This window comes from Coregonus lavaretus, assembly GCF_964263955.1.
Source record: "Coregonus lavaretus genome assembly, contig: HAP1_SCAFFOLD_1169, whole genome shotgun sequence".
Lineage (NCBI taxonomy): Eukaryota > Metazoa > Chordata > Actinopteri > Salmoniformes > Salmonidae > Coregonus > Coregonus lavaretus.
This window is the reverse complement of record NW_028164739.1, coordinates 129,814-155,390: the sequence shown is the minus strand read 5'-3', so window position 1 is coordinate 155,390 and position 25,577 is coordinate 129,814. Positions and strand designations below refer to the sequence as shown.

General features: G+C 43.6%; 1 protein-coding gene, 1 long non-coding RNA gene and 1 pseudogene across 4 annotated transcripts; all 3 read right to left on the bottom strand.

Moving 5' to 3' along the window:
* Window positions 1-191: 191 nt before the first annotated feature.
* On the bottom strand, window positions 192-2,140 carry LOC311116685 (uncharacterized protein; the record flags this gene model as incomplete). The annotated part of the gene is made up of 5 exons (XM_084191735.1): window positions 1,999-2,140; window positions 1,654-1,693; window positions 1,125-1,219; window positions 872-912; window positions 192-257 (listed from the first exon to the last, which is right to left on the bottom strand). Coding segments are annotated over exons 1-5 (360 nt in total), but the record flags the coding sequence as incomplete, so codon positions are not given.
* A 3,970-nt stretch (window positions 2,141-6,110) lies between these two features.
* On the bottom strand, window positions 6,111-6,759 carry LOC311116680. 2 transcript variants are annotated; one of them, XR_014611461.1, is made up of 3 exons: window positions 6,718-6,759; window positions 6,402-6,461; window positions 6,111-6,294 (listed from the first exon to the last, which is right to left on the bottom strand). It is a non-coding gene; the product is annotated as an uncharacterized lncRNA (long non-coding RNA). The 2 variants fall into 2 exon arrangements; XR_014611462.1 differs by having other exon boundaries at window positions 6,111-6,291.
* A 90-nt stretch (window positions 6,760-6,849) lies between these two features.
* On the bottom strand, window positions 6,850-10,767 carry LOC311116684 (polymeric immunoglobulin receptor-like; annotated as a pseudogene). Its single transcript has 9 exons — window positions 10,689-10,767; window positions 10,191-10,496; window positions 9,364-9,699; window positions 8,920-9,031; window positions 8,375-8,469; window positions 7,974-8,014; window positions 7,387-7,452; window positions 6,964-7,038; window positions 6,850-6,855 (listed from the first exon to the last, which is right to left on the bottom strand). The product of its transcript is annotated as a polymeric immunoglobulin receptor-like (transcript).
* Window positions 10,768-25,577: the final 14,810 nt, after the last annotated feature.

Sequence of the window (25,577 nt, the reverse complement as noted above, 5' to 3'; positions counted from 1 at the left end):
GATAGAGAGAGAGAGGGAGAGGGAGAGGGAGAGAGGGAGAGTGAGAGAGAGAGAGAGTGAGAACTCAAACTCACACTGCAGAGAAAGAGGAGAGAGAAAGACAGAGAGAACCTTATCTCCATGCAGAGATGGAGTGATTGGTACTAGTCCAAGATCTCCACAGACCAAAACCAGGTTTATTCAGTTTGTACCTGCTGTGCTGTTTCTCTGGTGTGGCTCACTATGCTGTATATAATGTCCTGCTCAGGGTCAGCAGACTGCAAAGAAATAAACAGCAAAGAGATACAGGTTTGTTTCCATGATAGGATGCAGTCAGAGGTATACATTTACATTTTAGTCATTTAGCAGACGCTCTTATCCAGAGCGACTTACAGTTAGTGAATACATATATATATATATATATTTTTTTTATACTAGCCCCCCATGGGAATCGAACCCCACAACCCTGGCGTTGCTCTATCAAATGAGCTACATCCCTGCCGGCCATTCCCTCCCCTACCCTGGACGACGCTGGGCCAATTGTGCGCCGCCCATGAGTCTCCCGGTCACGGCCGGCTGTGACAGAGCCTGGATTTGAACCAGGATCTCTAGTGGCACAGTTAGCACTGCAATGCAGTGCCTTAGACCACTGCACCACTCAGGAGTACATTTAGTGAACTGACAGCTTCCTGATCTCTGTCTTTTAAACATCATTTTTCAACGTCTTGAGTGTTATAAGACCTTGGGTTCAGAATATGGGACCTTTTATGTCAACTCATTGATAACCAACTGAAGAAGTAACACTAGAGTCAAATGGTAGATGATCCCAAATCATGAACAGAAAAGCAGATGGTTGAAAATAATAGAATATAATAAATTAAGTGTATCCTACCACTGAGTTGTTAGTTGTCTGGTCCTTGGCCTTATTGTCCTCTGGAATAAAGAGGGAGATGTCAATTACTTCTGAGTTTGTTATAGTACAATAATACCTCTGAATAGATTTCTTATAGACAATTCCTCCAAATACTTTTTGCCATTCAAGATCAATAACAGTTAAGCAATATACTGTTGTTCACAATGTCAACACATTTGGTATTTTTCTTAACTATTCTCCTTTTTTATATTCACATAAAATGACTACTTACTATGCTTTGTCCACATCTTACATGTGACTAGGATACCAGCTGTCACCACCACCAACATGCCCCAAGGAATCAGTAGGACTTTCACATCTATGGACCTGATGGATTACATAGAAGAACTTGAATCAAAAACACAATTAAAATAGATCATTATAAATTGATCATTTGTGAAAAAGTAATAACTTGTTGTTTACACTGTTGTGATAAACGGAACAATTATTTAGCTATTCACACGTGTGGAAGTTTACATTATTATTATTGAGATTATTACTATACAAATAACGTTGTTTTTTTAAAGTGTGCAACTTGTCCTTGCAAATGAGTGAGAATAACACAAAAATTGCTGCTACTTCTCCAAAGAAATGTTCCAACCAAGAGGAAGTGCTAACAGTCTCTATATGCATTTAGGAAGGGAGTTTGGTTAGCTTTAACTGTTGTACTGTATGATGGAATTGTAATGTTTCTTTGTGTTCATATTATCAAACAATTGCCATAATATGTGGGATAATACAGCTGAATGAGTGATAATAACCTCTGGTGGACTTCCTCCATGTTCCCCTCAGCTTGGGTTGCTGTGAGGTAAAACAACAATGCCATTAATGAAATTACTGGTATACCAGATAGTCAGGTTGTATAGCAACATCACATTCATAGTCAATATTCCAATTTGTTTCAGACGATGAAACAAAGTGAATCTGCTGTCAAGGATTATGAAAACAGTAGCAGATTTTCACTGAATATCATCTATGTCAAGAAGTAAATCATGGAATAAATACATATTTTCATTGTGATACTAATGTAAGAAAATTACATAATTTTGATGTGAAGTAACTATGGATATTAAACTATTTTTGTGACCCAAACAGAAAGTACTTACTGATAGCAGTGACGTTTTGTGTTGCAGTATGTTGACTGACAGTGATGTGAACAGGCATCTCTAGTTCTCCCACTTCACACCAATACCAGTCAGTGTTCTCCATCTTCAGTCCACTCATAGTCACTGTTAAGACTGTTCTGTTGTTGGCCAGACTGATTTCCTTTAATGTCACTGATGTTCCATGTAAAGTCCCAGAATACGACACACAATCACCACCCATCCTGCACCACTTTATATCTCCAGAGTTACTATAGTAACAACGGACAGTGACACTCCCTCCTTCAACTCCAGTCACTTCCTGTTGGTCCACATAGAGTTCTGGAGTACCTGAACACAGAGGTACAGACACCAAAGAAAGAACTCAGCAGCAGAACTTTATTTCTAGTAAGTATTTTATTATTAATATTATTAAAAAAAAAAAATTAAAACCGACCACTGCGGAGTTTAAACAAAGTTTACACCACAATCTACATATATAGAACATAAAGCATTCTTCAGGTCAACTTGAACAATAATGGTGATACCAGTTACCAGACAAGGAACCAGTTACCAGGAAATGAAATGAGAACACCAGTCATTTAGATTGTGGAAGCAGGCTATTTCTGATTGTCTCATCATTACTGAGAACTACCTATTCTACTTTACTGAATTGTAAGAGTTGCAGGGATCTTACCTGGAGTGACAAATAGGTAGAACCGTTGTATCATGATATCTGGTCCTCCATTGATCTCCACAACACACCTGTAAGTCTTAGAGTCCTCTGGCTCCAGATCAGTCATGGTCACAGTGAAGACTCTCTGGTTGATGTCATCAGAGATTGAGGCATTACCACTGCTCTTAGGATGGTCACTGCGTACTAGAGAGGAGCAATGAATCCAATCATACCCTTTACACCAGTATTTCACATGATTTATGTAATACTGATCATAGTGACATGGGATGGTGATGGAGCCTCCGGCCTGCACAGACACATACCTCACTGTGAACACATCAACACAAAACACATTTAGGTTGGAATTCAACTAAATCTGCACTGCAGAAAAAAAACAGCTTGTTAATGATTGAGATTTATTACACCGTGTTTACAGTGAATTGACCCACTGGACTTCAGTCCTTTATAGAAACATGTTACACATACCTGCTGAGACTCTGTATAGGATGAGGAAGAGGAGGAGGAGGAGGAGGGAGAGATGAAGAGCCATGTGAAGGTTTCAGTCTGCCTGGTATATTACATGGTACCTGAGCACAAATGTTTGTCAAGTACCAAGGTACCAGCCAGAATGACTCTACTTCCTAATGTTAATAGACTTTACTGTCTGTAACTCTCTTCCTGCTTCTGTTTGTGTGTACATGGCCCCCTCAGTGGTAGATAGCAACTATTGCATCATATGGACTAGTTTAACCCCAAAATCATAGTCACTAAAATATATTTCAGCTTTCTCTACGGGTTTTGGAACCAAGAGTCACTACTATCCTGTTGCTTGCAGGGTTGATAATTTATTATATACAGTGGGGAGAACAAGTATTTGATACACTGCCGATTTTGCAGGTTTTCCTACTTACAAAGCATGTAGAGGTCTGTCATTTTTATCATAGGTACACTTCAACTGTGAGAGACGGAATCTAAAACAAAAATCCAGAAAATCACATTGTATGATTTTTAAGTAATTAATTTGCATTTTATTGCATGACATAAGTATTTGATACATCAGAAAAGCAGAACTTAATATTTGGTACAGAAACCTTTGTTTGCAATTACAGAGATCATACGTTTCCTGTAGGTCTTGACCAGGTTTGCACACACTGCAGCAGGGATTTTGGCCCACTCCTCCATACAGACCTTCTCCAGATCCTTCAGGTTTCGGGGCTGTCGCTGGGCAATACGGACTTTCAGCTCCCTCCAAAGATTTTCTATTGGGTTCAGGTCTGGAGACTGGCTAGGCCACTCCAGGACCTTGAGATGCTTCTTACGGAGCCACTCCTTAGTTGCCCTGGCTGTGTGTTTCGGGTCGTTGTCATGCTGGAAGACCCAGCCATGACCCATCTTCAATGCTCTTACTGAGGGAAGGAGGTTGTTGGCCAATATCTCACGATACATGGCCCCATCCATCCTCCCCTCAATACGGTGCAGTCGTCCTGTCCCCTTTGCAGAAAAGCATCCCCAAAGAATGATGTTTCCACCTCCATGCTTCACGGTTGGGATGGTGTTCTTGGGGTTGTGCTCATCCTTCTTCTTCCTCCAAACACGGCGAGTGGAGTTTAGACCAAAAAGCTCTATTTTTGTCTCATCAGACCACATGACCTTCTCCCATTCCTCCTCTGGATCATCCAGATGGTCATTGGCAAACTTCAGACAGGCCTGGACATGCGCTGGCTTGAGCAGGGGGACCTTGCGTGCGCTGCAGGATTTTAATCCATGACGGCGTAGTGTGTTACTAATGGTTTTCTTTGAGACTGTGGTCCCAGCTCTCTTCAGGTCATTGACCAGGTCCTGCCGTGTAGTTCTGGGCTGATCCCTCACCTTCCTCATGATCATTGATGCCCCACGAGGTGAGATCTTGCATGGAGCCCCAGACCGAGGGTGATTGACCGTCATCTTGAACTTCTTCCATTTTCTAATAATTGCGCCAACAGTTGTTGCCTTCTCACCAAGCTGCTTGCCTATTGTCCTGTAGCCCATCCCAGCCTTGCGCAGGTCTACAATTTTATCCCTAATGTCCTTACACAGCTCTCTGGTCTTGGCCATTGTGGAGAGGTTGGAGTCTGTTTGATTGAGTGTGTGGACAGGTGTCTTTTATACAGGTAACGAGTTCAAACAGGTGCAGTTAATACAGGTAATGAGTAGAGAACAGGAGGGCTTCTTAAAGAAAAACTAACAGGTCTGTGAGAGCCAGAATTCTTACTGGTTGGTAGGTGATCAAATACTTATGTCATGCAATAAAATGCAAATTAATTACTTAAAAATCATACAATGTGATCTTCTGGATTTTTGTTTTAGATTCCATCTCTCACAGTTGAAGTGTACCTATGATAAAAATTACAGACCTCTACATGCTTTGTAAGTAGGAAATCCTGCAAAATCGGCAGTGTATCAAATACTTGGTCTCCCCACTGTATATATATATATATATATATATATATATAGGCTATATATAAATATATAAAACATGGGGGATTGTAAGTGATGCAGACAATTACATTGATGGAAGTTACAATCTATCTGTAATATTAAGCTGATCTACCCCCGAAACAAAAAACTATACCTACCTCGGCCTAAAGATCAGCGCCACAGGTAACTTCCACAAAGCTGTGAACGATCTGAGAGACAAGGCAAGAAGGGCCTTCTATGCCATCAAAAGGAACATAAAATTCGACATACCAATTAGGATCTGGCTAAAAATACTTGAATCTGTTATAGAACCCCCATTGCCCTTTATGGTTGTGAGGTCTGGGGTTCGCTCACCAACCAAGAATTCACAAAAGGGGACAGACACCATATTGAGACTCTGCATGAAGAATTCTGCGAAATTATCCTCTGTGTACAACGTAAAACACCAAATAATGCATGCAGAATAGAATTAGGCCGATACCCGCTAATTATCAAAATCCAGAAAACAGCCGTTAAATTCTACAGCCACCTAAAAGGAAGCGATTCCCAAACCTTCCATAACAAAGCCATCACCTTCGGCGGCCTTTCTCAGTAGCAAGGCTATGCTCAATGAGTCTGTACATAGTCAAAGCTTTCCTTACCTCCTGCCAAATGTATGACCATGTTAGAGACACATATTCCCCTCAGATTACACAGACCCACAAAGAATTCGAAAACAAATCCAATTTTGATTAACTCCCATATCTATTGGGTGAAATACAACATTGTGCCATCACAGCAGCAATATTTGTGACATGTTGCCACAAAAAAAGGGCAACCAGTGAAGAACAAACACCATTGTAAATACAACCCATATTTATGTTGATTTATTTTCTATTTTGTACTTTAACTATTTGCACATCATTACAAGACTGTAAATATACATAATATGACCCTTGAAATGTCTTTATTCTTTTGGAACTTTTGTAAGTGTAATGTTTACTGTTCATTTTTTATTGTTTATTTCACTTTTGTTTAATATGTATTTCACTTGCTTTGGCAATGTTAACATATGTTTCCATTAACAATAAAGCCCTTAAATTGAAATAGATGTTGTGACACAGGAGCGGGGAGTGGGCTGTCCTTCCAGGATAAGAACTCAACCAAGGTCACTCAGTCAGTCAATGCTGTTCTGCTGTTGCCCTCTGCTGGAGAGGAAGAGAAACATTCAGTCACAATCACAACACTGTCATCTCATGGATAGACAATGATAACGGTATCTGGTACAACAGACAGAGGAGACACCAACACTGACCTGTGTGGTCACCTGTAGAGCTAGTGAGCTGTAGACCACATTATCATCTGGTTCTGCTGCCTACAGAGGAGGAACAGGTAGAGAGGTGAACAGGGACAGTTCTGTTATAATGGAGAGTACAGTTTGAAACAGACTTCTCAGTGAAATTAAAAGTGTAGACAGTTATAATTGTTATATGTGACATAAATGTGATATATTATACCTATAGGTATAATGGTGACATAACCATGACTATATTAACACTGAGGAAACAATCACCTACTGTTGTTTCTGATAACATAATACTAGCTGTGGCTAATCAGCAGAGCAGCTTTACCTTGGCCTGTACTTTTAGTTGGGCCTTGTGCTGGGGGATGACAATGCTGTATGTGACATCATCATCATCTTCAGGAAATGGGGCCTGCTGGTAGAGAGAGTGTATTGTTATATTGTTATAGTGTACATTTACCTACTGCTTGTTCCAAGACAGAAAATGATACTGTAAATACAATTGTTTTCTAAAACAGATGCAAACAGCCATAATGTTGTCTAAGACCAACGATGCATGTAGCCATATGTTGACCTTCTGTTCTGTCCTGAACTGATCAGGCATCACAGTGCTGTACATCACGTCATGGTGGCTGTCTGGGTTTGGGCTCTGAGAAATGGACAGGACAGAAGGTAAACATATGGCTACATGCATAGGAAGACAGAGTATTGGAACTTCATATACTCAGCTCAACACTGCAGGAATTGAGTAGAGAGATAGAGAGAGAGAACCCCAGCTCACACTGAAGAGATGGAGGAGAGAGAGAGAGAGAGAGAGAGAGAGAGAGAGAGAGAGAGAGAGAGAGAGAGAGAGAGAGTGAGTGAGAACCCAAGCTCACACTACATAGATAGAGGAGAGAGAAAGAGAGAGAGAGAACCTTAGCTCCATGCAGAGATGGTGTGATTGGTACTAGTCCAAGATATCCACAGACCTAAACCAGGTTTATTCAGTTTGTACCTGCTGTGCTGTTTCTCTGGTGTGGCTCACTGTGCTGTATATAATGTCCTGCTCAGGGTCAGCAGACTGCAAAGAAATAAACAGCAAAGAGAAACAGGACTTGTCTATTTACCAACTAAACATCTGTTTGTTTTCCATGATAACCCTGGAAAGAGGAGCTAAACTCCTTTACCACATAATAATATAATAATATGCCATTTAGCAGACGCTTTTATCCAAAGCGACTTACAGTCATGTGTGCATATTAAAATGTGGTATCACACATATTTTGCACACTAAGTGAATGTCAAGAATGCACAGAACTGGTTTAGAAATAGACATGAGCTGTAATGCTGTAATATGATAGGATGCAGTCAGAGGTATATTTAGTGAACTGACAATTTCCTGTTCTCTGTCTTTTAAACATCATTTTTCAACATCTTGAGTGCTATAAGACCTTGGGTTCAGAATATGGGACCTTTTATGTCAACTCATTGATAACCAACTGAAGAGGTAACGCTCGACTCAAATGGTAGATGATCCCAAATCATGAACAGAAAAGCAGATGGTTGAAAAAAATAGAATATAGTAAATTAAGTGTATCCTACCACTGAGTTGTTAGGTGTCTGGTCCTTGGCCTTATTGTCCTCTGGAATAAATCAAATCAAATGTATTTGTCACATGCGCCGAATAGACTTTACCGTGAAATACTTACTTACAAGCCCTTAACCAACAATGCAGTTCAAGAAATAAGCACAGATGGTTAGGAGCCTGTAAAACGGCAGCCCCTCCAGTGCCATTATTCATAAAGAGAGGAAGATGTCAATTACTTCTGAGATTGTTATAGTACAATAATACCTCTGAATGGATTTCTTATAGACAATTCCACCAAATATTTTCTGTCATTCAAGATAAATCACAGGCAAGCAATATACTGTTGTTCACAATGTCAATACATATTTTTCTAAACTATTCTCCTTTTTTATATTCACATAAAATGACTACTTACTATGCTTTGTCCACATCTTCCATGTGACTAGGATACCAGCTGTCACCACCACCAACATGCCCCAAGGAATCAGTAGGACTTTCACATCTATGGACCTGATGGATTACATAGAAGAACTTGAATCAAAAACACAATTAAAATAGATCATTATAAATGTATCATTTGTGAAAAAGTAATAACTTGTTGTATGAACTTTTATGATAAATGGAACAATTATTTAGATATTTACATGTGTGGAAGAAGACCATGCAACTGAAGAGATTACATGATTATTATTGAGATTATTACTATACAAATAACGTTTTTTTGTGTGTGTAACTTGCCCTTGCAAATGAGTGAGAATAACACCAAAATTGATGCTACTTCTCCAAAAAAAAATTATACCCAAGAGGAAGTGCTAACAGTCTCTATATGCATTTAGAGAGGGTGTTTGGTTAGCTTTAACTGTTGTAGTGTATGATGGAATTGTAATGTTTCTTTGTGTTCATATTATCTAACAATTGCCATAATATGTGGGATATTACAGCTGAATGAGTGATAATAACCTCTGGTGGACGTCCTCCATGTTCCCCTCAGCTCCTTGACTTGTGTTGTCAATCTGAACAGGCTCAGCAGTTGGAGAGGCAGAGGGTTGTTGATTGGTTGGAGCTTGGGTTGCTGTGAGGTAAAACAATAATAATAATAATAATAATAATATGCCATTTAGCAGACGCTTTTATCCAAAGCGACTTACAGTCATGCGTGCATACATTTTTGTGTATGGGTGGTCCCGGGGATCGAACCCACTACCTTGGCGTTACAAGCGCCGTGCTCTACCAGCTGAGCTACAAAACAACAATGCCATCAATGAAATTACTGGGATACCAGATAGTCAGGTTGTATAGCAACATCACATTCATAGTTAATATTAAAATGAATTCCAGATGATGCCACTGGATAAAACAAAGTGAATCATGTTTGATCATAAAGTATGTGATTGATCTACTCACTTGACGTCATTGTAGTGGTTCTCTGTGTTGCAGTTTGTTGACTGACAGTGATGTGAACAGGCAACTCTAGTTCTCCCACTCTACACCAATACCAGTCAGTGTTCTCCATCTTCAGTCCACCCATAGTCACTGTTAATACTTTTCTGTTGTTGGCATCACTAGTCCGCTTTAATGTCACTGATGTTCCATGTAAAGTCCAATAATACAAACTCACACAATCACCACCCATCCTGCACCACTTCATATCTCCAGAGTTACTATAGTAACAACGGACAGTGACACTCCCTCCTTCTACTCCAGTCACTTCCTGTTGGTCCACATAGAGTTCTGCAGTACCTGAACACAGAGGTAAAAAAACAAGAATTCAGAGAATAAAAAAGTGTTTTTACAACAGGCTCCTTACAAATTCCTTAAAGCTGCAGTCTGTGATTGGTACATCCATTGTTAGTCTTTTGAATTCATAATAATTATATATAGCCATTGATTCTTTAAGAATTTAAGTTGCCTCACGAGTTTAGTTCAACTGTTACCCCATCATGACCCCAAATATATTCTTGTTTTACTCAGTTGTTTGTAAACAATGTAATTGTAAACAAACGCTGTCCAGCTTCAAAACACGGTCAGTTCTTGCACCTACGTATACAGTATAGCTCTGTCTATGAATTTCAGACTGGTTACACATTTATCATTTCATTTGTTGTAAAAGGATATTTATAATTGGGTCATTATTTTGTATTTGACATTGCAGGTTTACAGGACAATCCATAGGACATTGCTGAGCACTATTCATTCTACTTTACTAGATACAAACAGTGAAGGGATCTTACCTAAAGTGACAGATAGGTAGAACCAATGTTTCCTGATATCTGGTCCTCCATTGATCTCCACAACACACCTGTAATTCTCAGAGTCCTGTGACTTCAGGTTAGTCATTGTCATAGTGAAGATTCTCTTGTTGATGTCATCAGAGATAGAGGCCTTACCACTGATCTTAGGATAGTCAGTGCGTACCACATAAGAACATCCGTCCCAAAGTAATCCTTTACACCAGTATTTCACATGGTTGATGTGATTCGGATCTTATTGACATGGGATGGTGATGGAGCCTCCTGTCTGCACAGACACATGCCTCGCTGTGGACACATCAACACAAAACACATTTAAATTAGAATTAACATTTAACAGAATCTGTACAAAGGAAAAATACAAAATGAATCACATTGCTCCAACACACAGCTCGTTCATGATTGAGATTGATTATACAGTGTTTAAAGTGAATAGACCCAGGGGACTTCGCCCTTAATTCGTAGAAATAGTACCCTTACCTGCTGAGAGTACAAAGAGGATGAGGGTGAGGATGAGGAAGTGGAGGAGGAGGAGGAGGAGGGAGAGATGAAGAGCCATGTGAAGGTTTCAGTCTGCCTGGTATATTATATGGTACCTGAGCACAAATGTTTGTCAAGTACCAAGGTACCAGCCAGAATGACTCTACTTCCTAATGTTAATAGACTTCACTGTCTGTAACTCTCTTCCTGCTTCTGTTTGTGTGTACTTGGCCCCCTCAGTGGCAGATAGCAACTATTGCATCATATGGACTAGTTTAACCCCAAAATCATAGTCACTAAAATATATTTCATCTTTCTCTAAGGGTTTTGGGACCAAGAGTCACTACTATCCTGTTACCCTCTACTGAAAAATAGACTGCTAATGATTACAAATATTCGATAATTGGGCGACATACACCACATTGGCAAAATCAATATTTCAGTATATAAGAAACTATATGATAAATGTACTCTATGTGCTAGACATTGATAGATTTGAGGGGTCATCTGCTACAGAGATGTAGTGATGGGGACTAGACCAAGACCTCCACAAACTCTCACTTTAAACCAGGTCACGGTTCAGGGTCCTCTGGACCACAACCCAGTCTGATGTGGTTTTACGTTCAACAAGAACGCTCTCTGTCTCTCTCCCTTTTCTATACAGGAAATGTACAGCTCACAACCACAGATGTCCTCTAAGCATAAGTGTGAAAGTTAGCTGAGAATGCTGCAAGTTTAAGCTAAACTCATTCCATAATGTCATGTTAAATACTGAGCTATTCATTCTGTTGTTGGCTCCAATACAGCTAACTACTTCAGATACATCAGAATGTCACTCTCAAAATCACAAATGATCTTGAGAAGAATAAAATGTATTTTTGTTTGATCGCTTTCATACTATTTTCACATGTATGTGGTAACGTTTCACAACTCTTAGTACAAAACTCAAAACAGATCATCAAAAAGGCTGTTTTTTCAAAACTTTAAGCACATTTTCAATTGACTAAGTACAAAACACAAAATCACACAAACCTTTTCACCAAACATGATCAGTGTTTCATCTAGAAATACCTTTCATATAAAGTAATTGCCTTTAACAATGTAATAATCACAATACTTTTCATATGATTCTCTTCACATTTGTTTAAATACATTTGACCATCATGCAATCCAACGGCGCTTAATGGTTAGTCACTTAACCGTTGGTAAACCTATTGATTTTTGACTGGTTTGTCTACTATATATGTATTTAGAGAACTACATAAATACAATATGTGTTTGTATAGTATAAACATCTAAATTACATGTATGATACATGATAACCATACATAATGAATATTCATTATTACTAATTGATTTCACATAGTCCCCTGTTGTCAGAGTGGTGTGTGTAGGTGAGTGGAAGGAATCAAGCGCAGGAACCAGGATGACTTCAACCGTCTTTAGTAATGTTCAAAAACACGTGAACAATGAGTCGCCAACCCAACCGGGTGGCGCAAACAATTACGCACAAAACACAGTGCGTCTAAACAAGAAAAGCGCACGCAGTGCGAGCTCTCGGGTAACAACAACGAGAGATACAATAAACTTCTCAGAGGCAGGCTGACAATAAACAATCACGCATAACACCTGACCCAAACACACGAAACTAAATAGGGAAACAATTAAGACACAAATAAGGGACAGGTGTTATGAACAGACAAAACCAAATGAACATGAAACATAGAACGGTGGCAGCTAGTACTCCGGAGACGACGACCGCCGAAGCCTGCCCGAACAAGGAAGAGGAGCAGCCTCGGCCGAAACCGTGACAGTACCCCCCCCCTTGACGCGCGGCTCCAGCCGTGCGCCGACCCGGAGCTCGGGGACGACCCGGACGACGCGGAGCAGGGCGCGCAGGATGACCCCGATGGAAATCGGTCAGTAGGGACTGGTCTAATACGTCCCTCCTTGGCACCCAGCACCGCTCCTCCGGACCGTACCCCTCCCACTCCACGAGATATTGAAGACCCCCCATCCGGCGTCTAGAATCCAGGATGGACCTCACGGTGTACGCCGGAGCCCCCTCGATGTCCAACGGGGGCGGAGGAGTCTCCTCAATCTCAAAGTCCTGGAGTGGACCAGCTACCACCGGCCTGAGGAGAGACACATGGAACGAGGGGTTAATATTTTTGTAATCAACAGGTAGTTCTAACCTATAACTCACCTCGTTCAATCTCCTCAGGACTTTAAATGGCCCCACAAACCGCCGACCCAGCTTCCGGCAGGGCAGGCGGAGGGGCAGGTTTCTGGTTGAGAGCCAGACTCGATCTCCAGGTGCGTACACTGGCCCCTCACTGCGGTGTAGGTCGGCGCTCGTCTTCTGTCGACGTATGGCACGCTGCAGATGGACGTGTGCAGCGTCCCACGTCTCCTCCGAGCGCCGCACCCACTCATCCACAGCGGGGGCCTCGATCTGGCTCTCATGCCATGGTGCCAGAACCGGCTGGTACCCTAATACACACTGAAAAGGGGTTAGTTGGGTGGAGGAGTGGCGAAGAGAGTTCTGTGCCATCTCGGCCCAGGGCACATATCTCGCCCACTCCTCCGGCCGGCCCTGACAGTATGACCTCAGAAACCTACCCACGTCCTGGTTGACACGTTCAACCTGCCCATTACTCTCCGGGTGGTAACCCGAGGTAAGGCTTACCGAAACCCCCAACCGTTCCATAAATGCTCTCCACACTCTAGAGGTGAACTGGGGGCCTCGGTCAGACACTATATCCTCGGGTACCCCGTAGTGCCGGAAGACATGGGTGAACAGAGCCTCTGCGGTCTGTAGGGCCGTGGGTAGACCCGGCATGGGAAGGAGACGACAGGCCTTAGAGAACCGATCCACAACGACCAGGATGGTAGTATTCCCCTGTGAGGGGGGAAGGTCGGTAACAAAATCCACCGAGAGGTGGGACCAGGGTCGTTGTGGAATAGGCAGGGGTTGTAACTTACCCCTGGGCAAATGTCTGGGCGCCTTACACTGGGCACACACCGAACAGGAGGAGACATAAATCCTCACATCCCTAGCTAACGTTGGCCACCAGTACTTCGTGCTAAGGCAGTGCACTGTCCGGCCGATACCCGGATGGCCAGAGGAGGGGGACGTATGAGCCCAACAAATGAGGCGATCGCGTACCTCGAGCGGAACGTACGTCCGACCCACAGGACACTGTGGAGGACTCGGGTCGGTGCGTAACGCCCGCTCGATCTCACCATCAACCTCCCACACCACCGGAGCAACCAGACAGGACTCCGGTAGTATGGGCGTGGACTCAACTGACCTCTCCTCTGCGTCATACCGCCGAGACAGAGCATCTGCCTTCCCGTTCTGGGACCCAGGGATGTATGTGATTTTAAACACAAACCGGGCTAGGAACATAGTCCAGCGAGCCTGGCGAGGATTCAGTCTCCTAGCTGCCCGGATGTACTCCAGGTTACGATGGTCAGTTAGAATGAGGAAAGGGTGTTGAGCCCCCTCGAGCCAATGCCGCCACACCTTTAGGGCCTGTACCACGGCTAACAGCTCCCTGTCTCCTACGTCATAATTCCGCTCCGCCGGACTGAGCTTCTTACTGTAAAACGCACAGGGACGGAGTTTAGGTGGAGTGCCAGAACGCTGGGAAAGAACGGCCCCTATCCCGGCCTCTGACGCGTCCACCTCTACTTGGAACGGTAAAGAGGGATCCGGATGCGCCAACACCGGCGCCGAGGTAAACAGGTCCTTCAGTCTCCCAAATGCCCTGTCCGCCTCAGCTGACCACCGCAAGCGCACCGGACCCCCCTTTAACAGAGACGTTATGGGAGCTGCCACCTGTCCAAAACCCCGGATAAACCTCCGGTAATAATTCGCAAAACCCAAGAACCGTTGCACCTCCTTCACAGTGGTTGGGGTCTGCCAATTACGCACAGCTGACACCCGGTCTACCTCCATCTTCACCCCTGACGCAGATAACTGGTAACCCAGAAAGGAGACCGACTTCTGGAAAAACAGACATTTCTCTGCCTTGACATATAGGTCATGCTCCAACAGCCTCCTCAATACTCGGCGCACCAGGGCTACATGCTCAGCACGGGTAGGACTATACACCAGAATGTCGTCGATGTACACAACTACTCCCTGTCCCTGCATGTCCCGGAAAATCTCATCGACGAAGGATTGGAAGACTGAGGGAGCATTCATCAACCCATATGGCATGACTAGATACTCGTAGTGTCCGGAAGTCGTGCTAAACGCTGTCTTCCATTCATCGCCCTCTCGAATGCGCACCAAGTTATATGCGCTCCTAAGATCCAATTTTGTAAAGAACTGCGCACCGTGCAGTGACTCCGTCATAGTCGCAATCAGAGGAAGTGGATAGCTGTACTTCACTGTGATCTGATTGAGACCGCGGTAATCAATACACGGGCGCAGACCTCCATCCTTTTTCTTCACAAAAAAGAAACTTGAGGAAGCGGGTGAAACGGAGGTCCGTATGTATCCCTGTCTAAGAGACTCAGAGATGTACGTCTCCATAGCCTTTCTCTCCTCTTGAGACAAGGGATACACATGGCTCCGCGGGAGAGCTGCTCCCGACTGGAGATCTATCGCACAATCCCCCCCTCTATGAGGCGGCAGCTGCGCCGCCCTAGTCTTACTGAACGCCAGTGCCAAATCCTCATACTCGGGGGGAATCTGCAGTGCTGGCATTAGATTCGGACTCTCCACCGAGGTCGCCCCTATGGAAACACCCAGACACCGCCCCTCACATTGAGCAGACCACCCTTTAAGAGCTTTCTCTCGCCACCTAATAATAGGGTCATGAGTCATCAACCAGGGAAGACCCAGCACTACCGGATACGCAGGAGAGTCAATCAGATAGAGCTGAATTCTCTCCTCATGACCCTCCTGCGCCATCATCTGAAGGGGTGCTGTGACTTCCCTAATCAACCCAGACCCCAACGGACGGCTATCTAGGGCATGGACGGGGAAAGGCTTCTCCACTGGAAGGAGGGGGATCCCTAACTCTATACAAAACTGGCGATCTACAAAATTCCCAGCTGCGCCTGAATCTACCAGCGCCTTATGCTGGGAACGAGGTGCAACCTGTGGGAAACAAACAGGCAAGGTTAGGTGCACGACAGAAAGCTCTGGGTAAGCAGGGCGCCTACTCACCTGGGTGGACCCCCCAATGCGTGACCTGCCTTCTCCCTCACTGGAGAACCCGCCCCAACACCTAGCCGCGGTGTGCCCTCCACGACCACAGTTGGTGCAAGGGCCGGGTCCCCTCGGGCTCCTCCTCCTGCGTTCCCTAGCGCCAGCACCTCCGAGCTCCATAGGGCTCGGCTCGGAGGTGCTGGAGAGTGGAATGGGCGAACCCCCCCTCCCGGGACGCCCACGGGTGGCGAGCAGGGTATCCAGCCGGATGGCCATGTCGACAAGCTGGTCGAAAGTCAACGAAGTGTCCCTGCACGCCAACTCTCGCTGGACGTCCTCCCGGAGGCTGCAGCGGAAATGGTCGATATGGGCCCGCTCATTCCACCCTGCATCAGCCGCTAGGGTCCGAAACTCCAAGGCAAAGTCCTGGGCGCTCCTCATCCCCTGTCGGAGGTAGAATAGCCGCTCCCCCGCCGCCTTCCCCTCTGGTGGATGGTCGAACACAGCGCGGAAGCGGCGGGAGAACTCCGCATAGTTCGTGGTAGCGGCGTCCATTCTCCTCCACTCGGCGTTGGCCCACTCCAACGCCTTGCCGGTGAGACAGGAGATGAGGGCTGAGACGCTCTCGTGTCCCGAGGGCGCCGGGTGTACGGTGGCGAGGTAGAGCTCCACCTGCAGCAGGAACCCTTGACACCCGGCAGTGGAGCCGTCGTACGCCCTCGGGAGCGAGAGCCGAATCCCACTTGGTTCCGGAGATGAGACAGGAGGGCTGACCGATGGAGCTGGGTCGGTTCGTGGAGGTGTGGGAACCCCGCTGGTCTCCCATCGGTGCAGGGTATTCATCACCCCCTCCAGGGCGTGACAGACCTGATTGATGCGGTCCTCCTGACCACGAAGACGTTCAGCCATCTCGGCTGTCGGCGTGGTCTCTCCTGCTGATTCCATGATGATGCGTGATTCTGTCAGAGTGGTGTGTGTAGGTGAGTGGAAGGAATCAAGCGCAGGAACCAGGATGACTTCAACCGTCTTTAGTAATGTTCAAAAACACGTGAACAATGAGTCGCCAACCCAACCGGGTGGCGCAAACAATTACGCACAAAACACAGTGCGTCTAAACAAGAAAAGCGCACGCAGTGCGAGCTCTCGGGTAACAACAACGAGAGATACAATAAACTTCTCAGAGGCAGGCTGACAATAAACAATCACGCATAACACCTGACCCAAACACACGAAACTAAATAGGGAAACAATTAAGACACAAATAAGGGACAGGTGTTATGAACAGACAAAACCAAATGAACATGAAACATAGAACGGTGGCAGCTAGTACTCCGGAGACGACGACCGCCGAAGCCTGCCCGAACAAGGAAGAGGAGCAGCCTCGGCCGAAACCGTGACACCTGTAGCTCAGTTGGTAGAGCATGGCGCTTGCAACGCCAGGGTTGTGGGTTCGTTTTCCACGGGGGGCCAGTATGAAAATGTATGCAATCACTAACTGTAAGTCGCTCTGGATAAGAGCGTCTGCTAAATGACTAAAATGTAAAACATAGTGCAACCACTATTGGTCACCATATAAAAGGGTGTGTGTGAACATTTGCAATTTCTTTAACAAGGAGCAGGATAGACAGCAAGGGGGAGGGAGAAATCAAAGAGCTGGTGGACAAGGGGCCGTCAGAGAGGTGGGCATGGGCCCCATCAAAGAGGTCAAAGAGGTGGGCATGGGCCCCATCATAGAGGTCAAAGAGGTGGGCATGGGCCCCATCAAAGAGGTCAAAGAGGTGGGCATTAGACCCATCAAAGACGTCAAAAAGGTGGGCATGGGCCCCATCATAGAGGTGAAAGAGGTGGGCATGGGCCCCATGAAAGAGGTCAAAGAGGTGGGGAGTCGTGAAAGTTTGAGTCTGTGTGTGTGACACAGTATCTGTGTACTAATGTGTAGATCAGTCAAGGACAAAGGCACCAGTCGAGAATTACTCTACTTCCCAATGTTCACAGACCTCACTTTAACTCTTCTTGCTTCTGTTTGTGTGTACATGCCCCCCTCAGTGGTAGTTAGCAACTATTGCATCATATGGACTAGTTTAACCCCAAAATCATAGTCACTACAACGTTGTTCAAGCCCCCATGCAGTTTCGTTTTATTTTTAAATCACTGTCTGTGTTCATTTCATGAAAACAAATCAAAAATACATTTTTCATGATTTATTTTCCTGAGCCTCCTTTTGACATTGAAATGCTCTGTGTGATCATGTGTGCGTGTTGATACAAATTTAAATATATTTAAATACAGAGCCCTGATTGGCGGAGAGGATTGTATAGACTTGAGCCTACCCAGTTTACCCCTTCAAAGTAGGAGGATACATATGCAAATAAAACAGAATCAGAATAATAATTTCAGATTGTGATGTCATTCTGTGGGTCAAAAACTCCATCCCACTTGAACATCTGAAAATCCTGGCGTTTTTTTCTTCAAAAAGCTCTTACACTAAAAGGGCATTATCCAAATGTGTTACAATTTCACAGTATTATTTCAACCTCATTGTGTGGAAATATAATTTAAAAACAAACAAGAAACTCACATTTTTGACTGCACTGCCCCTTTCAGCAAGGGCTCTTTGGGAGCAATAGTCACAATTATCCTGTTACCTTCTGCTGGAAAATAGGTCACTAATGATTACACAAAGAAATGTATAGAATTGAGAGGGCAGGTGCTGCAGAGATGGAGTGATGGCTTCCTTCTATACAGGAAATGAACCCTGGTCACAGTAGACACAACTCAAAACCTCAGATGTCCTCCAACCTAAAGTTTTAAAGTTATGTCAGGAAGTTGCAGTACCAGAAGGCTGCAGGTTCCATGACATGATGTTAACTACTGAGTTATAAATTCTATTGTTGGCTCCAACACAGCCAACTATTTCTGATACAACAATTTCACACCTAAACTCACAGAGCACATAATCTTGTAACAAATGATTTTGAGAACAGTATAATGTCTTTAAAAATGTTTATTAGCAAAGCATTTATATTTTCCATTAAAGCTGGAGAAGGTAAAGACAGAATAGTAGTCCAAGGCTCTGATTCAACAAGGAGAGGATTTGTTACAGTAAACCAGATGACCAAATATCAACTACGAAACAACTCAAGAACTCAGGATTCATAAATCATGCTAAAAACAAACAAATTAAAATGTAACCTTGTTTTGTGTGTGTGTGTGTGTGTGTGTGTGTGTGTGTGTGTGTGTGTGTGTGTGTGTGGTTTAGTTCTACTATCCTTGTGGGGACCAGATGTCCTTACAATGACAGTAAAACTAGGACAAGTTGGGACAAGTGGGGACATTTCACTGGTCCCTACAAGGTAAAAGGCTATTTTAGGTTTAGGGGTTAGGTTTAGGGTTACGGTTAGGGTTTAGGTTAGAATTAGCATTAGGGTTAGGGAAAATAGGATTTTGAATGGGCATACTTTTTTGATCCCCACAAATACAGTAAAACAAACGTGTGTGTGTTTTATCCTGAAGAAAGCTCAAAATATTTGTGTACATGCCCCCCTCAGTGAAAGATAGCAACTATTGCATTATACATACTAGTTTAACCCAAAACTCATAGTCACTACAATGTTTTCAGCTTCCAACATTCTCTAAGGGCTCTTTGGGACCAAGAGTCACTATTATCCTGTTACCCTCTGCTGGAAAATAGGTCACTAATGATTACACAAAGACATTTATAGAATTGAGAGGGCAGGTGCTGCAGAGATGGAGTGATGACTGCCTTCTACTTAGAGATGAAAGCTGGTCATAGACGCAGCTCAAAACCACAGATGTCCTCCAACCTAAAGTGTTAATGTTAGCTGAGGAAGCTGCTGTACCACACGGCAGGTTTCTGGTAAACTAACTCATTCCATGACATCATGTTAAACACTGAGCTAAACGTTCTATTTTTGCCTCCAACACAGCAAATTACCTCCTACACAGTTCATTCGGAAAGTATTCAGACCCCTTGACTTTTTCCACATTTTGTTACGTTACAGCCTTATTCTAAAATGGATTAAATTGTTTTTAACCCTCATCAAACTACACACACTACCCCATAATGACAAAGCAAAAACTATTTTTTTGAAATTTGAGCAAATGTAAATTTATAAACAAATTAAAAAATGAAAGCTCAGTATTTTGTTGAAGCACCTTTGGCAGCGATTACAGCCTCAAGTCTTCTTGGGTATGACGCTAAAAGCTTAGCACACCTGTATTTGGGGAGTTTCTCCCATTCTTCTCTGCAGATCCTCCCAAGCTCTGTCAGGTTGGATGGGGAGCATTGCTGCAAAGCTATTTTCAGATCGCTACAGAGATGTTCGATCAGGTTCAAGTCCGGGCCAAGGCAGGGCCACTCAAGGAAATTCAGAGACTTGTCCCGAAGCCACTCCTGCGTTGTCTTGGCTGTGTGCTTAGGGCCGTTGTCCTGTTGGAAGGTGAACCTTCGCCCCAGTCTGAGGTCCTAAACACTCTGGAGCAGGTTTTCATCAAGGATTTCTCTGTACTTTGCTCTGTTCATCTTTACCTCGATCCTGACTAGTCTCCCAGTCCCTGCCGTTGAAAGACATCCCCACAGCATGGCGCTGCCACTACCGTGCTTCACCGTAGGGATGGTGCCAGGTTTCCTCCTGATGTGACGCTTGGCATTCAGGCCAAAGAATTCAATCTTGGTTTCATCAGACCAGAGAATCTTGTTTCTCATGGTCTGAGAGTCTTTAGGTGCCTTTTGGCAAATTCCAAGAGGGTTGTCATGTGCCTTTTACTGAGGAGTAGCTTCAGTCTGGCCACTCTACCATAAAGGCCTGATTGGTGGAGTGCTGGAGAGATGCTTGTCCTTCTGGAAGGTTCTCCCATCTCCACAGAGAAACTCAAGAGCTCTGTCAGAGTGACCTTTGGGTTATTGGTCACCTCCCTGACCAAGACCCTTGGTGACCGTCTTGGGGGTTCCAAACTTCATCCACTTAAGAATGATAGAGGCCACTGTGTTCTTGGGGACCTTCAATGCAGCAGAAATATTTTGGTACCCTTCCCCAGATCTGTGCCTCGTCACAATCCTCTCTCCGAGCTCTATGGACCTCCATGCACTGTCAACTGTGGGACCTTATATAGACAGGTGTGTGACTTTCCAAATCATGTCCAATCAATTGAATTGACCATATTATTCTTTATTTGATTTACCACAGGTGGACTCCAATGAAGTTGTAGAACCATCTCAAGGATGATCAACGGAAACAGGATGCACATGAGCTCAATTTCGAGTCTCATATCAAAGGGTCAGAATACGTATGTAAATTAGGTATTTCTGGTTTTTATTTTTTATAAATTAGCAAACATTTCTAAAAAACATTATGGGGTATTGTGTGTAGATTGTTGAGGATTTTTATTTATTTAATCAATTTTAGAATAAGGCTGTAACGTAACAAAATGTGGAAAAAGTAAAGGGGTCTGAATACTTTCCGAAGGCACTGTAATTTCACAGAATTTCGTAACAGATGATCTTGAGAAGAGTAAAAAATGTTTATTAGCAAATAATTTAAATATACCAATAAAGCTAGAGAAGGAGAAGAAGGTGAAGAAGGTGAAGACATATCCCTCAATGAAAAATGTGCAAATGCTAAATAAATCTAGTTTCTACTCATCCTGTTTGACCTCAGAGTCGGTTTGCCATGAACTTCACCACAGCAATGATGGTGCACAGGAGGAAGAGCACTGCATTAACAGTTTTCGGAAGGTAGAAGAGTGTTCTTTCCCATCTGTAGAAGAACAACATTGCTTTGAGGACATGACACTATGCAAATTGCAACCAGACAGTGTTAGTTGAAGACTGAGGCATACAGAAGGCATTTATTTTTTTATTTTAAAACAACACAATTTATTCAACCAATAATTAAAATAAATGACCTTTTTGCTTATTGAGTACCGACTAAAGAGGTGGTAGTGTTCACCTACCCTTGGGCTCCATCGTGTGTGTTGTTGACTGGGGCCTGAGAGGTGGAAGAGGACACAGCAGGAACTATAGTTGTGGGTGAGGTCAGAGAGATGTCTTGAGGGGTCAGCTTTTCTGTCAAGGTTCAACAGTTTCTGTATTTCATTTATTAGTGTTGAAGTGACAATTTCAGCGTGATATATCAATGTATCATGTATGCAAAATGACTTAAGTTGAATTCTGTGAATTTGAAAGACTAATTTCACTATATTTGGTTAAAACTGGTCTCTCATTACTTACTGATGATGGTGTCAGTCTGCGTTGTGGTCAGTTGATCGACAGTGGAGATGGTGATGGTGGAAGTGGGGGTAGGGGTGGTGGTGGAGGCAGGTGTGATACTCTGTGTTGTGGTCAGTTGATTGACAGTGATGTGAACAGGCATCTGTAGGTCACCTGTGGAACACCAGTACCAGCCAGTATCCCCCATATTCAATCCATTCAGAGTCACTGTTAAAATGTGTCTGTTGTTGTTATCAATGGTCTGCTGTGATGTCACTGATGTTCCATCTAAAAGACCTGAATATCTTCCCACCAAGGGGACATAGTAGATACCCATCTTACACCACAACCACTTCTTAGCCACAGTGTTACTATAGTGACAACAGACAGTGACACTCCCTCCTTCAACTCCAGTCACCTCCTGTTGGTCCACATAGAGTCCTGGCGTACCTGAACACAGAGGTACAGACACAAATTCACCAAGGGAGAAGCAACTCATGTCATTTCATAGACAATGATGTACACTGAGTGTACAAAACATTAAGATCACTTGCTCTCTCCATGACATAGACTGACCAGGTGAATCCAGGTGAAAGCTAGTATCCTTTATTAATGTCACTTGTTAAATCCGCTTCAATCAGTGTAGATGAAGGAAAAGAGACAGGTTAAAGAAGGATTTTTAAGCCTTGAGCAAATTGAGACATGGATTGTGTATGTATGCCATTAAGAGGGTGAATGGGCAATAACAAATATTTAAGTGCCTTTGAACGGGGTATGGTAGTACGTGCCAGGCGCACCGGTTTGAGTGTGTCAAGAACTGCAACGCTGCTGGGTTTTTCACGCTCAACCGTTTCCCATGTGTATCAAGAATGGTCCACCACCCAAAGGATATCCAGACAACTTCACACTACTGTGGGAAGCATTGGAGTCAACTGTCAGCGTCTGGGTGCAGTGGGGAAACGGAATCAGGCGCAGGACACAGAACTGAGAATAAATGGCTTTACTCGACTCCAAGTAAATATAGCAAACCCTCCACGCAGGGAAGAGCAAAAACAACAGCTCAACAGACGACGTAACAAAGAACAATCACGCACACACTCAGGAGGGAAAACAGAGGTAATATAGGGAAACTAATAAGCCTAATGAGTAACAGGTGTGAACAATACAGACAGAACTAGTGAGACACCGAAACATCGATCGGTGGCAGCTAGTACTCCGGTGACGGCGACCGCCGAAGCCTGCCCGAACGAGGAGGAGGGGCAGCCTCGGCCGTATCCGTGACATCAACATGGGCCAGCATCTCTGTGGAACACATTTGACACCTTGTAGAGTCCATGCCCTGACGAATTGAGGCTGTTTTGAGGTCAAAAGGTGGTGCAACTCAATATTAGGAAGGTTTTCCTAATGTTTTGTACACTCAGTGCATACAAACACTAGATTGCTGATGCTATGTATTGGCCAATGAGAGGCTTTGAAGCCACCGTCCGCCATATTGGTACTCCTCAGAAAGAGCGGTCTTCAATAGGAAGAATGGAATTCTACAGTATTTCAATTTAATGTCTCAAAGATAATTAATAAATCAGCATTTGGTTGTGATTTTGATTTCATTATGCATGGCTTATGAATGTGTTATGAAGTCCTTATGTAGAAACCCTTCATAATAAAGTGTTTCTGTTCTCCACAGTATAACAATGTAAACCCACAATGAAAACACACTCCATACATACATTGTATCTGCCTATATGTATAGCCATGTAAATGCATTGTATTTAGAGCCTTAAAACAGTCTTCCCCAAATCAATAGCTACATAGCTGTGTCATACTGAACAAATAAAAAAACAGTGTGATTGAGGAGAGGTATGGGGAGCTAACCTGTGGTAACTGACAGGTGCAAGTATGTATGTTGATCTCTTCCTGTAGTCTCCACAGCACACCAGTAATACCCAGAGTCCTCTGGCTGCAGATCAGTCATGGTAACAGAGAAGATTTTTCGGGTGACATCATCAGAGATTGACACCGTCCCAGATATCTTTGGTTGGTCTGTGCGTACTAGAGCAGAACAAGAATTCCAGTAATCTCCTTGACACCAGTATTTGACATATTCTATGTATCTCAGATTATAGCGACATGGGATGGTGATGGAGTTTCCTGTCTTCACAGACACCTTACTCACTGTGGATACACCGTACTCCCCTGCCTGGGTACCTGCAGACACAGCAACAGAAAACACATTTAGACTCAGTCCTTTCGGTCAACTGATAAGGTGGTCTACCAATTACCCATTCAGGTGGACAAGGACAACAGTCGGAGTGAGTAGTGTACAAAATGGCTGGTATGGCAGGGATGAGTGTGGGCTGAATATGTAGGCTAGCTAATATTTTGTCTGACTTCAAGCATGATACTTTTTCACTTCATAAAAACATTTTACCCTTACCTGAGAGTCTGGAGAAGAGGAGGAGGAGGAGGGAGAGATGAAGAGCCATGTGTGGTTTGTGTTTCTGTGTTATAGTACCTGTACACAAATGTATGTGTCAAGGACAGAGGCACCAAAGACAATGACTCCTATACACATCACTGTCTGTACCCCTCATTCTGCTTCTGTTAAAGTGAACATACCCCTGATTGGCTGGTAACAATACATTCTGTGGATCAGTCATTACAATTGATATGATTTGATTTATTCCAATTAATTGATTTCAATTCTTTATTTATGTACTTACTTGATGTATTTGTTCCCAATAAAGTTAGACCAATATCTCCACAGACCAGACCAAAAATCAGCTTCAAAGTAAACCCATGATTAGACTTCCAGTCTATGTGATTTTAAGGTGTTTGGCAAAATCCAGATATGAACCCTCTCTGTCTTAAAAAGAATTAGACTAGAAAGGAATAGAAATAGAAACAATAAACGTTGTCCAGGAAATGAACCCTGGTCATAGACACAGCTCAAAACCACATTGTCCTGTAAGGTAGCGAATCAGCAGTAGCTCAGGAAGCTGCTGTACCACAAGACTACAGGTTTCAGGTTAACTCAATGCATTACATGTTGATAAAAGACTGCTTAGCTAAACTGTAGGGTTGGTTGGCAGCGGCTGGTATGGTGTCACCATTGGTTTATTTGACAAAAAGGTTGTTGGAGTTCCAGAATCCAGTGAGGAATATTTGCAGTGCGGGACAAAAACAGGAAAACCACACCAAAAAATTACAAATTTTGAAAAACACGAGACAAGACTTCAACTTGGTTTTCAGTCGATACCCATATGTCTTGGGCTCTAAACGTTACATGCTTCTGCATTAAAGGATCATTGCCGCGTTCACGTGCTGTCGGATTTCTTTGAAATTCCTAGTTCCGACTGGGAATTTTCACATGAAAAACCCTCCAAGTCGGAATTACAAGGGGAAACCGAGAAAATGTTGCTGCCCGAGTTGTCATGTTGTCAAGTTTCATCACTGACCATTTAACCTTTTCAACCAAAGGATGACAACAAATACG